This window comes from Castor canadensis, chromosome 4, assembly GCF_047511655.1.
Source record: "Castor canadensis chromosome 4, mCasCan1.hap1v2, whole genome shotgun sequence".
NCBI classification, from domain to species: Eukaryota; Metazoa; Chordata; class Mammalia; order Rodentia; family Castoridae; genus Castor; species Castor canadensis.
In genome coordinates, this window is record NC_133389.1 from 26,431,433 (window position 1) to 26,447,071 (window position 15,639).

Consider the following 15,639-nt stretch of genomic DNA (forward strand, 5'->3'; position numbering starts at 1 on the left):
CAGACAAAGGGAGCTTTCTGTTGGGCATCTCTGAGGGCTGGCTGGTATCATTCACTGGATTTAATCCTGTTCTGATCTCCTGTAATTCTTGTGGTCTCCCACTTACTGTTAATTGATGTTTCTTCTTATGCTTTGTCTGCCTAACTATACTCTTAGTTCCCCAAAGGCAAGGCAATGTCTTAGAAAATACCACAGTGCCTAGCTGCTTCATTGTATACCCATTCAAGGTATTTACTATCTGACTAGAGTTCTTTCCTTGCCCTTGTGAGGTAAGACAGGCAGCTCCTACAAATAAGGCAATTGAGAAGGAAGTGGGCTAGTAGTACAGAGCAGTTAGTGCTGAGGCTGGGGCTACTAGTCACATCACCAACCCCTGTTTCCAGCTTTCTGACACTGACACGCTCCCTTGTGCACTGAACTATGCAGCTTTTACTCTTGGGTCTCTGCTCATCTGAGGTGTGACTTTGCTTGCAGCTGCCAGCACTGGGCAGGCTATGGATGGCATCTCTGAAGCTTGTTAGACTCAGCTAGACTCTGTCCTCCTCCTTTGACCTTCCAAGTCAGAGGGAAATGTTAACTGCTTGTTTAGCCTTTTTTCTTTTTTTGTTACTGATTGCTAGTTATGAAGGCTACAGGTGTGTTCTAGTCATTTTACCTGGGCAATCAGTGTCCTTCTTTCCTAGCATCAGTTCTTATAGGGCTGACATCAGTGCTTTTCGGGAGCCCTGGGAGAGTTTCAAGGGGAGTCTGCTGGAATCAGTGGACCTGATGGTGCCAAAGAGATCTCTATGGCGTCTAGTTCCTATGGTTTGCCTTTAGCACAAGTCTTGTAGGGTTGCTTGTATCCAGAGATAGACGATAAGATGTGCTTTTGTGACACAGCACGTGCTAGAAGTCAGCTGTTGATTGTCCCTGTTAACAGAAACAGAGCAGGAGCTTAAGACTTAGTGGAATGTCTTTTGGATGCTCCCTATAGCTGTTGGGTTGGTGTTGAGAATCATGCTTTTGACATTCTTCCATTTAGTTTTACAGAAACACAAAATACTGCATTTATCTAATACACCCATTGCCTCAAAACTTTGAGTCTCCAGGACCCAGAAGTTCCCTCAGAGCCAGGAGTTCTGACAGATAAGACCTGGAAGTGTCAGGAGCCTTGGCTCTGCTAACTGCAGAGAGAGGTGCAGAGTCGTCAGACTCTGTTCTGGGGTTTGGCAGCAAAACTGCTGGTCCTCATGCCCAGATGCTCTTGAGCCTGTGACAGCCCTGTGCTGATCAGGGTTACTCTGATAGTCCTATATTTAGTGTTTCTGGAAGGAGAGAGGCTGCAGTTTCTTGCTAACAAAGCAAGAATCCTCAGTGCTGGAGTGTGTGCATGCATTCTGTCCATTCAGCCAGCTTGCACTGAAGCACTTTCCAGTCCCTGTCGCATATGCATGAGACACAAAGATGAGCATTGCTTTATTACTACCCGAAAGGGCAGAGAAACATCTGTACAAGTGAATGTAGTACACTTCAAGGCTGGTACAGTGAACACAGATGACAGGAACTAAAAAGCCTGACCAAGGAAGTAATATTTCTGCTGGACCTCAGAGGAGGAATAGCAATGGGGAAAGGGAGAGGGAGGGAAGAAAATGAGGCAAAAGAGAAATGCAAGCAAAGGCATGCACACAGGAAAGCTCAGAGTATTTGAAGATAGGTTAATGTAGCTAGAGTGTAAGCATAGTGAGTGTAACCATGATGAAGCAAGGCAGTGATGTGGTCAACAAAGTGTTTGCACTAGATAGTTAACAGTCTGAGTGTGACCCTGAAATGAAGTGGACATTTTAAAGCAAGAGGACACTGTGATGAGGTATTTTGTGGGTTAAAAAAATTAAGATAACTCCAAATAGTTTCAACCTGGGAATTATTACTTGGGGCTGGATAATTGTCATTTTGGTTTTTGAGGGGGGACTGTCCTGTGCATTGTAGGATGTTCAGCAGCATCCCTGAGCCCTTCCTATTAGATGGCAGTCACATGCCACCCTGCCACCTAGTTCTTGAAGGTGGACAGTAAGATGTTGGGAAGTGGTTGGGGAAAGTTTGCATTGGGACTGACACTGTAGCTGTGAGTTTTGATTTTGTCTCAACTTGGTGATGTTCTCCATCCTTACATCAGCAATGAAAACAAACTGTAGAGCAAGACATTAACCAAAATTTGAAAATGCTGGGTTAAAGATGAGCAAATGGTGAATATGATGGAAGAGGAGTGACACAGTGGTTACTTTTGCCTGAAAACTTTATTTTACATATCCTCCTGTTTGTCAGGTACTTCCTGCATTCTAGGCAACAGCGTGCTTCTTGAGCTGGGCACTGGTTTTCTGGGGCTTTGTTTCTCTCACTTGAACAATAGAACTGTATTCCTTTGAAAACAAAACACTAAACTGATGGACTCCAGTGGTCTCTGGTCAGTGATGTCTTTCTGTGGAGCCTCAAACCTTGAACTTTCCATGGATGTATTAGTGGTAGACATGAAAAGATTTGGCCATGGGCAACCCTCTTACTGGGAAGTAGGAAAGTGACTGGATGATAAATGCAGGTGGAAGTTACTTTAGTTCAGCCTCTACGGATTGGGAAAAGTAAGGTGTAAGAATGTGAATTTGTTGAAGGAAGCTCTACTATCGGAATGCTGAGAATGGTTTGGTAACCTATCAGACCCACACTTCTACACCAAGACCCAACTGCCTGTTACTTCACAGTTCCAGCTCCAAGTTCTCAATCATCTTGAAAAGAATAAATGTGACTCAATCTTGTCTAGAACTAGAGTAATAGCTTTTCTTTCCTTTTGTCATCTTACACATTTTCAGTTGAAAGTGGAGATTGTGAATTCTGATCCTTGCTGAGTTTTGGTCAGTCCTTTGTGATATTTTCCCAGGCTTTCATGTGCATGCTGCAATTACAGGAAGCCACCGGGGAACACTGGACCCAAAGTCTGGGGATGCGTCCTATTTTAACACCTAAGTGGTACTGGAAAGAATACAGTGTGAGTGTGTATACAGGCTGTGTCCAAAATCTACAAAACTTAACAGCTGGCATATGTATCTATTTTAAGACCTTGGATAGGTAAGACACCTAAAAAATTAGCTAGCATTTGTTGCCCTTAACGCAGAGAAACTAAAGCAGATACCTTAAAAGCAACTGAGGCCAATAGGAAAAGGGGACCAGGAACTAGAGAAAAGGTTAGATCAAAAAGAATTAACCTAGAAGGTAACACACATGCACAGGAAATCAATGTGAGTCAATGCCCTGTATAGCTATCCTTATCTCAACCAGCAAAAACCCTTGTTCCTTCCTATTATTGCTTATACTCTCTCTACAACAAAATTAGAAATAAGGGCAAAATAGTTTCTGCTGGGTATTGAGGGGGTGGGGGGGAGAGGGAGGGGGTGGAGTGGGTGGTAAGGGAGGGGTGGGGGCAGGGGGGAGAAATGAACCAAGCCGTGTATGCACATATGAATAATAAAACAATAAAAAAAAATAAAAAACCAGACCTTGGACATGTACTTGTTAAACTAAGAATGTGCACCAATTTCAACAGGTGCCTTTCATCTACTGAAGCATTTGGCAAAAGCTTACTAGTTATTAAGTACAAAATGGATCTATGTAGAAGAATTTTGTTGGAGAATAGTGCTGATTCATGTTGCTCCAGAATTCCTGAGCTCATCTGGACTTAAAATGTTTCCAGTTTAAAAGTGTTCTATGTGTAACTTCTCTAGAACATTCCTGTGGTGTACACTTGCAAGGAAAACAGCTGAAGTAAGATTGGAGTGCTTCTTTGTTGCCTGTCCCCATGGATCATGCACTGTATTCTTAGTAGTAACAGTATAGCTTGGACCCCAAATAGCAACCTCTTAGAACAGCACTGACTTACCTGGTAGGTGTGTTAGTGCTGTTCAGATGAGTTGAAGGAAGGCAGCAGGCAACAATTTCTGCTTCAGAAACTATGTATTAGGTCCAGCAATGGCTTGTCCAAGTACAGAGAACAGAAAATATAATTGGTCCCCCAGTTTCACTTCATAGCTCCTTCTCAAATTGAGACATGTCGCTCTCTCTCACTTTAACTCTGATTATACCTCCCTCCCCATTTCAGAGTAGAGTATTTAGGGGGTGCATTTTCCAACTTCTTTGATGACTCTCCTGAGTGTCTTCTTAAGAATCCAAAGACTCAGGCCAACCATTTTCCAAGCTGCATGCCCACTTACTTTTTAACTGGACATGAGAGGACATGGCACTATGAAACTACATCATTCACTTGGCATGGAGGAATCTGAGGTAGCCATGATGATCCTAAAGAGTCTGTAGCTATCCAGCTGCTATCTTGATAATCACACTAGATAGAACTCCACAGAATATTTGAGTCCCAATGGAGGCTGCATCACTGATCCTGCCTACTCAGTAATTCCTCCTAGAGCTATGGGCATCTTTCTAAGGCCTTTGGGCAGTGGTGATTTAAACAGCAAACACCCATTTCCATTCTGAGTGTAGATATCATAACTAGTTTTGTGGCTGCAATGCAGCATGCATGGATGTTGGTTCTGGAGCCTCTTTGCCTTCCCTCGAGGGCCCAGGATTTCAGATGCTGTTACTGTGCCTGCTTGCCAGTGTTCCCAGGTCAGACATTTCCTCTTCATTCTCAGCATCAAACTTATGAAATTCCAAATGTGCTCTGTGATGCAAAGTACAATGAAAAAAGGTGGAAGTTGAAGATGAAATAAAATACATAAAGGGGATTCAAAAGCTGTATAGGTAGGTGTGTCTGTAAAGAAGTGTGGTGAGAGGGAGTAGTGGCTTAGCAGCCTGGAGTAATAAGGTACAAAATGACCAATTAAATGAAATAAGAGGTAATCAGGGGCAGGATTTCAAAGACGATTTGAGGGTGGGGTCAAGATAATTGCTGTGTTCAGTTTTCTTTCCCTTGTCAGTATTTGTGTGAAAACAGAAGGAAGACATTGGGATTAAGCACATTGAAAGATTGAACTGTACTCTCATTCTGAGAATTTTGCTCAGGGCCTCAAGCATGCTAGGCAAGTGTTCCTCCACTGCAGAACAAGTAGCCCCCAAAAGAATTCTTGTCCGTACACACCAATTTATAAACACTGATCTTTTAATCATGCAGTTTTGTCTACTTCATTTCCCATGTCTTAGATGTGTGGCCATGGAATAATTGCAAAAAATCTGCAATTTGACAACCCCTCCGCACCACCAAGAAACCAGTGGATCTGGCTCCTGCTAGTATCTTTTTGAGCCCTTTCCATGCTGTTTTCTCTACTTTTTTCAGTTCCTCAGGGAATCCCACAGTTTAGATACCACCTCCTTTCCCACCCAAACACTGGTCCACCTAGGGTTCAGCTTGAACCGTATATCTTCAGCAAGACCTTTCCTGATGACCCGGAATAGGTTAAGTCCCCACTGCATGGTATGACTGTTGGTGCCTTGCAGGAAGCTAGGACCACTTCAGTAGATCAGCAGTGTGATGTGGCTGAGGCCCTTATTCACTGTTCCCAGAACCGTGCACTGTGCCTTTCATATACAGGAAATACTTGTGGATGGTTGACTGCTCTAGTCTGTGGGCCTTTACAACTTACTGAGACTTGCAGGAGCAGAATGTTTGTTGAACAGCCTCAAAGATGAAGTATTTGAATAATGGGATGGGGAGGCTGATGTCCTTTGTCTTCTGGAAGGAAGATTGAGAGCTGCCTCAAGTCCAAAATGCAAGTGCGTGAGGTGTTTAAGGTCAAGCATAGGTGAGCTGTCACTTTAACAGCAAGAGCAAATCACTGTGCTCATGTGTCCAGACACAAGTTATAGTTATAGTTTCTCCAAAGTTACTGTTCAGAAGAGTGGGGTGCCTATACACTTATTTTCATCATTGAAGAACTTTTTGCAGAAGAGAGCTGAAATAACTTCAGTCATTGCTGACTTCGGTTACTTAGGTCACATAATAGAATAAGTTTTAAAAACAGCAAACACACAGACTTAGTAAATATTTCTAGGGATATCACTTTTAATAAGTAACTGTTTCTTTGTGGGAAAGCAATAAGCTAGTCTTTTATTGTAGATCATAAACTCAGAGGACAAAGTAGAAAACAGCTATCCAGTGATGGCATCATAGGTAAATTGAAAAGGTTGGAACATAATAATGAACTTTGAAAATGAAGCTATAGAATGCTGTCCTAAGTGACTTAACATTTTAAAAATGATAATGGATTAATTCTCATACGAAATCGCTCTGTACCAGGAACATTCACAGTCTAGGAGCTGTAGCCATGTTGCTTTAAGTAAGATTTCAACAAAATTTAAGCTTCTTGGTTGGATCCAGACATAAGGTGGGCATGCACCAGCTTCAAGTACATCTTTTTTTAGCTTTGTTAGTAAGCAGGTTAAATGGGCATATCATTGCAGCCTTAAAAATCTGATTCAACATTGACATGGGTCTTTTTAATGGAGGACTTAGTGATCATTCCACTTAGGCCATTCCAGTTTCCGAAGAATGTCCCCTTATTTCAATTTAGGTTCAGGGATTTATATTCCAAGTTCACCGGAAGTAGACATGCAGGAGGGACTTACCCAATATGTCTGTGGATTAAGAAAAATATGGGAAACCTTGAAGTGAGGGCAGCAACACCAACATGTTGCTTTGTAGCTGTCTCTCGGCTTCTGTGTCCCTACAGCTCCCTCACCAGCAGGTAGACTGTGGTACAAACCAGATCAATAAAATGACTCAGTGATCCTTCTTATACACCAGGCACTTCCCATCCTGTCAAGTTTGTCACTTGAGAACCTACTGCACACTCTGGTAACTACATCTGCAGAGCAGTAAATTTTATCTTCAGCCATGTGCAGACAGTTCTTCATTAGTTTCAAATACAGATTTAGAATTAGGATTAAGATGGACCTGTGACTGATGTAACCAGATATTACAAGGAGTTGGCTCTTTTCTCAAAAGACCTGGGTTGAGAATGATGCCATAAATATAAAGATAGCAAATATCAAAAATATGACTGATAGTTCCAGACATAAGTACATAGATTTGCCTTTTGGGATAATGGTCTTGTTTCATTAGAATGGTAGATAGTATTGAATTTTATTATGGCTTTACTATTTAACTATGTAGTTAATACATTACAGAATAACATTTTCTTATCTGCTTTTTTGTCTTCTTTCACCCCACACGCACTGAGAGGTCTTTTGCTGTCCCAACTTTTTTTTTTTTTAAACCATTTTCTCTTTAGTTAGTGTATATTAATGGTAGAAAGAGATTTCACTATGGCATTTCCATACATGCATATAATGCACTATGATCAAACTGCTGTTCCTGTTTTATGGGACAGTTTTAGTTCCTTCCAGCATTCTGATTAGACTTTCATTTAAAGAAGGACCTGGAGCAAGACTCGCAGGGAACTGAGTTGGACCTCAGGTACCTGATTGAGTTTTCAGTTACCAGACTGGCAACGAACAATGTTTCTATGTACAATTCTGTGACTCTAAACTCCAGTGAGAGTTCCCATGAAGAGCATTTGGGGAAAATGCTCTTAACAATTAAGAAACCTTTTTTTTTTTTTTTTTTTTGAGGGTGGATGAAAAAACAGGAAAACTATGAAGCTGAAACTTGGCTTGCTACTGGGGGAGGAAATGTTCAGTAACTCAGGAAATAAACTGGAAGCCATGAGCGTGGAGGTACCCATGGCACCTTGTGTGCATGTGATTTCATTGGGATTATTTCTTGTGTGGCATTCACATATTTTTCCACATATTATCAGTTCCAAGGCCTGAGTTCCTGCTTGGTAACAATAACTACTAAGCACATATGTGCCAGATGCAGTGCCAAATGTTTTATCTATAGTACTTAAACCTGATACAGCAGATTTCTCCACTTTCCAGATGCGGAAGTTGAGCCTCAGAAGTACAGAACGTCACCTGCTGATGGTAGTCGGGGTGGGCACTTACCCTTAATTATTTTCTTCTTTTAATTTTCTTGTTTCTGGTTTCCCATAGTTGGACCCCAATAAGTAGGAAAATAAGATGGCCAGCAGCCTACCTGTGGGGATTTCTTGACTTTGGGCTCCAAAATCACGGAGTTTTTAGGATGCATTGGTGTTGGGCCCATGGACACAGTCTTCAGACATCAGTACATGTGGGAATGGTTGGGAGAGGTTCTTCTCAGCTGGGATAAAATGCCTAATTTTTCTTCAAAGTAAGTAGAATTTGGAAGACAATGAAGTGTGACCCACTTTCTATAAGCAAGGTCAGGCAAGTGGTTGCATTGATCCCAGGTACCAAGGCACTTGGAATGCTGACGTTGTGATGATGCTGAAATGAACCCACTGACTTAGTATGGATTTTTTTTTTCTATCTTCCCACTCCGGCACCATCACTTTAATAGGGGAAGCTTTGAAGTGGACACACTTAAACCAAGCAGAAGAATTGACTTATAGGGCATTGTTTTGAAGGTATGTTTAAGTGTGTTTGCTTAACCTCCCTGAAGAACTGAGCTTGAATATCTCATTTTTAAGGGATCATGAGTTGGCCTAGATCATTTCATTCTCAGTACTAGGTACTCAGCAGTCTCTACTGTCACTTTGTACCTGGACCAGGGGCTCCAACTGAGGTTGGGAAAGTGGCTCTGTCCTTTTGCTGGACGTAACGCCTCCTGCATTGGGTGGCATCACCCAAGGTCTTGCCTTCTTTCTTTTAGTAGTTAATTTACCCCTTGAAACTCACTCTATCCATCTACCCATTTCTGTGCTGGTGACTTTTTCTCTTGGTTAGACTGTATACAGCTGAATTCAGACTAGTCTTGATAGAAGATGGGTGACTTCTGCATTCCTTGAGGTAGAAACTGATTTACTCAAACTTGTGTCTTCTCCAGTGAGCTCTAGCAAGAATTCCTGTCCTGAGTCAATGCTTTCTAATTGCATTTTCTTTTCTATTACAAGGACCCTTTCCACCTAACCAGAGCCCTGGTTTCAATTATAGAGGAGAGAATTGAGTGCCCACTAAACTGTGGGTATTCATTTAATGCTGTGAAGAAATAAGAATCATACCATATTTCTGCTCTGAGCCCCCTAAGCATAGGCAGATGATCCAGTCAGCCACCTAGTTGGCCATGGAGTTCCTTCTTGTCTCTTTCCAGGGAACTCAACCCAGACTACCTTGCTTCAGGCTAAGGCGTCATTGCAACTTAAACTTCATCCTGACTGACGCTTACCTTGGTGTGTTATTGTGAGTGGGCACTTGCACTTTTTTTTGCATGTGTAATTACACAACATTTTATCTGTATAAACTACATGCTCAGCAGGACCTGGGCTGCTCTCAGAAAATCAGTATTTCTCCAGGAGCAACAGATAGTAGAAGACTCAGAGATGAAGAGCTTCGCTCTGGCTCCCACTCAACTCTTGGCAACCTGGGAAACTGTTAAGCACTTTTAACCCTCAGGTTTCTCATATAAAGTAGGGCGATAACCCTGTTCACCTTAACTCGGTGTAAAAGCTAAGATGCAATGATTAAAGTACTTTACATTACTTACGTTAGCATCAGGCTATGGAGGTAGCTGTTAATAATGGCAGGTAGGGAATTCATCAAGTGTCCCTGGTCATTCCCCAAGTTCCACCTTTGCTCTGAGGCCCAACTCTGAGATGGTTGCAATAATGACATTCATCACTTTGAAAGTGTTTTTTGGTTTTTTTTTTTTTTTTTGAGTTAATACGGTAAGTACTTTTAACCCTCAGATTTAACCCTAACTATTCAAGTGTGGGACATGGGTGTTGGTGCTTTTGTTTTTTTAAGATCTTCAGCTTCTTTTTTTTTTTAATTTATTTTTTTTCTTTTATTATTCATATGTGCATAGATCTTCAGCTTCTTATTGCAATATCTGAATGCATGCTAGCATTGAGAATCACTTCTCTCAGGTTTTGGGAGCAAGGAAGGCTAGATCCCACCGTTGAAGGCAAGACTTGGGGTCCTAAGACCTGTAGGATATCAAATCAAATGCCACCTCTGAGACCTAGTATTTTTCTATTTCTTAATCCTACCCAAAATCCCACCAGGACCCTGCTTTTCATATAATGCAGTGCACAGTATCATTACTGCCAGTTAGTCGTGTGCTCGGTATCTTGAGCTCCCATGAGGTAGGTAGAGCTCTTATCCCGTTGTCCAGCTGAGGGAAGTGAGACTCAGACCCATACGTCACCTTACCCAGGCTGACAAGTGGTGGTCAGAATTCTCACCAAAGCCCATGCAATTAACTATAACACTAAACTGCAGGAACACTTGTACAAATAGGTAAATGGCATGGTCTTCCGGACATTTTACTTACTTTTTGCATGGGGCTTCTCAGAGTGCTTTAGTGCCTGAGAAATAATCTGTCAGTTGGTGAACTGGTCCCTAGGCACATGAGGGCTTGTGATACCTTTCATGTTATTCAGTCAAGCCATACATACTGCTGGTTCTCAACTTGCGTGCACATGGGATTTATTTGGGAAGCTTCAAAAACATTGCCTGGTTCCCATCCCTAGAGAGTGATGCCAGTAGACTGAGGTGTTACCTGGCATGGGAATTAATAAAAACTCCCCAGGTGATTCTACAGTGCAGGCTGCATACAGCACTGTTGTCACAGGCGGCCACTCTCTCCAGCTGCTTGTAGGACTGCCATTGGAGCAGGTCCTGCAGAGATGGAATGAACAGGAGGCCAGAGAGCAGCTCAGCACTAATGCATTTGCATTTGAGGCAGGCATCTGCCTTCACTAGTTAATATATGGGGTTCTTTCCAAAATCACAACCTCTTCTTTGATAATTAGGTCAGACTTCCTTCTTCATTTACTTTGATCTGTTAGAGTATTGTTAAAACAGGGTAGAGACAAATTGTGCAGTACTGAACTTAGATGATGTGGATTTGTCTTTTTAGTAGTCTACTGCCTAATAAAGCTGGTGGAGGTCAGATTTGTTAAAGGAATTTCTTTCAGGTGAGAAGAAATTAAGAGACAACTCAGAACCTTGAGAGAGTTTCCATCTGGCTTATAAAATGATAGCCTTCTGTGAAAATATATTTTCTTACTGCACTCCCACAGGCTAGTAGTGAGAACCTGTGCCAGGAGAGGGTATGCGTACGAGACACTGTTCACATCCTCTACATCCACAGCTGTGTATGGTGCGCTTGTTTTTAAACTGAGGGAAAATTCACAGAACACAGAATTTTAAAGCAAACGATCTGGTGACATTTAGTACATTCAGTGCTGTACAACCACCACCTCTGTCTGCTTATAAGACATTTTCATCATCCTAACAGAAAACCCTTCCCCCTCACAATCCTTTCCATCTCCCAAGTTCTGCTCACGTCTGTGTTCCCTCCCCAAACCTTGGACACTTCTTTCTCTCTTCTTAGTTTGTGTCTGTTTTCTTGGCTTTGTATTTTTGCACTGGGCGTGTACTTCTTTGTACTTGACTATAGAGGCCATGTATCTTCCTTGAGGTGGGGGAAGGGAAGGAGTGGTGAGGGCTGGCTTGTAAAACCAGCATTCAAAACTTGATTATCACTAAGGTAATCTTGGATGTAGTATAAATCACTCACTGTGTATGATAGCATGATGGTGGGTAAATAGCCCTGTTCAGTAATTCATAGGAGCTTCAAGCTCAGAATCTATGACATAGGATAAATGTGAGAAGGTAAGAGGCATGGGGAGGCCTGCAGACACCCATCTTCCTCCACCCTAAGAGCAGGGGTCTGACATTGTTGCAGTTTCATAATCTATTATGCACTATAATCTCAATGTGTGACCACATGTCATTGTGGAGACTAGGGAACATGTGACAGCATGTAGCACAGAGTAGATCCGTGTTAGGTTTCAAACGTTTGCTGGATTTGAGCCTAAAGCGTGCTCTGTCACAACTGCATGCATGATATCTGAAAGTTACACAAGCATTTGGCTAGCCACTTCTTTCTCAGTTGGCATTGGCTGATTGCCTGCCCTTTCCCTGTCCCCCCTCGCCCCCATTGAGTAGGAATTGGTCACATCACCCCTTAGAGTGAATTTTTGTAGGAATTACCTGTCCAACTAGATTATATGTTCCTGAAGTTGAAGGGCTAGATTTCCACGTTTGTACTGGCTTATATGGCACAATGTGTTTTAGGTATATAAAGTAGATGCCCCACAAAGTACATTCTATTTACTGATCCTGTTCTCTGAATATTTCGTGAACATCTGCTACTTGGCAAGGATGTGCTAAATCCCAACAAAGGTGCCCAATATTTGTGAAGCTGAAAGACTTCACAGTAATGAGATGAGATTGACCGAAAGAAACAACTGCAAAACCAGAAAGAAAGCTAGCCGGAGAGGATTAGCTCATATTTGGGAAGGCTGTCTCTGTGAGGATAGTGTCCAATGAGGAAATGGTGCTGGAACTGGGACACTGCCCACGTGGACAGGTGAAGAATGGACACTCTGGCCTGAGGAGAGAGCAAATACAAGGGCAGAGGTCAGCACACCTTTCTGTAAGGGTCAAGTGCTAAGTATTTTAGGCATTGGTCCATAGGGTTTCTGTCATGACTCAACTCTATCATTAAATTATGAAAGCAACAATAAATAACATGTAAATGAAAGACACTGACTGTGTTCCAATAAAACTTTATAGGCACCAAAATTTGACTTTCTTGTAATTTTTTCATGTTATGTGAGTGTCTTTGGAATATTTCCAGCCATCTGAAAGTTTTAAAGCTATTCTTAACTGATGGGATGTAAAAAAACAGGCATGGTGCCAGATTTGGCTCTCAGCTGCAGTTTGCTGACTAATTCTCAGAGGTGGGGAAGTGTGAGGCCATGCTGCCAGAGCAGACACAAGTGGTTAGGCATGCAGGTTCTGACTGAGTGGGTCTGACCGAAGGCTGAAGTTCTACATTTCTAACATGCTCCTAGGTGATGGTGATGCTGATGTCTTTACATAAAGGAGCTATTGACAGCTGCCACACACCTGTAATCCCAGCTACTCAGGACGTGGAAGTAGGAGGATCATGAATTTGAGGGCAGGTTGAGCAAAAGCCTGAGACCCTATCTGAAAAACAAAAAGCAAAAGGACACAGTCCCTAGTGTAACCACCCCCCAATAGTTAGTGTCCCGGACACTATTGCACCTCTGATGCTGTGACAGGTTCTGTGTGTTGGGAAAATACAGAAGCCAACTTGCTGCCCACCAGGTGCTTTCAGGCTGTATAGAAAGGAGAGATTTATAGGTACAAAAGTAGAAAGATAACTCCCCCAGAGTTAGCAGAGAGTAAGACAGTGCACTGACCCAGTGGTGGCTGCTGTGAGGAGCATTTGAGCAGCAGGGTGAGGCCACACAAGTCCCTGGCAGAGCTGGCCTCTTGGCTAGTATCCACTAGCACCATTACTCAGCTTCTGTTGGGATTTCCCCCATTCTTCTGTCAGTTGTCATCCCCATACCGTTTACTTTGGAGTAAAACTTTTCTGGTGTGCTGCTTAGAGGGGAAGACTCAGGAGTGTAACTTGGTGCAGTGACAGAGAGAACTGTGAGATGCTGAAGAAAAGCCACTGGTCTGAGCATAGAGATGGGGTTCTTGTCCCTGCAGCTCCACTTAAAAGACAGTGGAGAAGGTAAGGTACAACATATGAGGGGGGAAGGAACCCAGTTTTCTCTGAGTTCTCAAAGCTCTTAGACACCTTGTTACTACAAAGCACTATGCTATCTGCCTAGAAAGATACAGTAACATCTGTGCTCTCCCACAGGCTGCAGAAGCTGGGGAAGGTTAAGATCCTGTAAATCTGGTTCTTTGTAAATGCTAGAAACAAATGACTGGCCACCTAGTCTAGGTTGGGATGTCAAGGACATAAGGGGTCGGTGTTTGTTTTCTCACTGTGAGTGTTCTGATTATATTGCCTTAGGACTTCGGCTGCTCAGTAGTGAATTTCAATTTCATTGATCTGTGGCGTTCACTTATGATCTAGAGGATGCTGTCTTTATCAATTCTGTGATTTACCATGGTACTGGATCACCTGGTGCCCTGGAACAAGAAAGGGGAAAGATGTGTGCACATTGCTTTAAAAGTTCTCTAGGTGGGCCCCTCCTAGATGGTGACACAGGTTTACAAATCTGGATGCTTCATTTTGTATCTAAATTTTTTCTTCTCGTCTTGCAGTACACAAGGGTCTGGATCCCTGACCCAGATGAAGTGTGGCGCTCGGCAGAATTAATCAAGGACTTCAAAGAGGGCGAGAAGAGCCTCCAGCTCAAACTGGAAGATGAGACTGTAAGTGCTGGTGCTCGGGATCGGGGGGCTGAGGCATGTCCTCCTCAGAACTCAGTGTGTCATTGTGGACTTAGGGTTTTCCTGGCCATGGGAGCTGCTTTTTTTGTCACAGTAGATGACAGTGTATGTGAAAGTGCTGAACCAGGAGGCTGCTCTGTGCATGTCATATAAGGCACAAGTGCCCATTAGGGTTAGCAGCTGAGCAGTCACTGCTGACTGAGGCAAGAGTCCTCTCTGAAGAGTGGAGGGAGCAGGAGGTTCCCTCTGTGGCATCAAGGCATCAGCAGGCTGTATGGGGCCGGAGGAGCTATCACCAGGGACTGTGCGGGTGGTGGGAGCATGGGCTCTGGGCCAGCCTGCCTGGGTTAGGATCCTGGCTCAGCTGTTACTGGCTTTTTGTCCCTGGGGAACTTAGCAGTCTTTCTGTGCCTGCTAACTTCATCTGCAAAATGGGGATGATAGTTTGGAGCGATTTTGAGCATACCATGGGTTAAGATGTAACAAGAACTTAAGAGTAGTGGCTGGCACATGGGCCCTCTATATGTGTTTGCTGTTGTAGTGACATCCTTTTTGATTTGTTGACTTTCAGGTTGTTTCCTTCCAAAGGAGACAGGATATGAAAAAGCCTGAATCAGTTTTTTTCATGAGTCTTTTGTGATCAGCCCTCTCTGTGATTGGTGTATTTTGCACATATTTTAATACTGGCTCTGTGCACTGTGGGGGAGCATAGGGATAGATGGGTCAACAGTTGTAGTATTGTCTTTTTTGGGGGCTCCATGCTGACAGGGATGGTGAATATGAAATAGAAGTGATAGAGAATATTGACAAATTGCCCAAGGCAGGGAACAAGTGGATTTGGGGAGGCAGGGAGGCACAGGTGAAGGAACCTACTGAAGAAAGCCTGTGCAGCAAGGCCAGGCTTCTTAAGAAGGGGTGAGAGGAAGCCAGCCACTGGAGAGTTGGGGTGCAGTGGACTGAGAGTAAAGAGTGTCCCACATAGGAGCCATATACACCAAAGGCCTGTGATCTCAGTGTCCCCTTTGGGTGTGTGCAAGGGGGAAAGAAATGAGGCCAGTGCATCTGGGATCCCATGGAGAAAGGGACAATCAGGTGGCCTCAGGGTGAGGGTACAGGCAGTAGTTGATACAGGGTGTACAATGAGGGAGACTAGGAGAGACATGGGTTGTGACCAAAGTGGCAAGAAGTCATCAAGAACCAGCTTTGGGGTGGACTGCTTGAGCTGTAGAGTAGGCATGGCTCAGAGGGAAGGTTTGAATCTGTGTGCTGATTGCCTCCCTTGAGTTCCAGTGTACCAAGACTGTGCCATGTCCTTTAACTACTAAGCCT

At 43.2% G+C, this 15,639-nt stretch overlaps 1 protein-coding gene across 4 annotated transcripts in view; it reads left to right on the forward strand.

Annotated features, from left to right (window-relative positions):
* Myo5b (myosin VB) overlaps positions 1–15,639 on the forward strand; it is a 327,773-nt gene that overhangs the window by 113,201 nt on the left and 198,933 nt on the right. For all 4 annotated transcript variants that reach the window (XM_074069843.1, XM_074069844.1, XM_074069845.1 and 1 more), the window contains exon 2: positions 14,182–14,292. In XM_074069843.1, the coding sequence (XP_073925944.1) occupies positions 14,182–14,292 (111 nt within the window). The remainder of the gene's footprint in view (positions 1–14,181; positions 14,293–15,639) is intronic.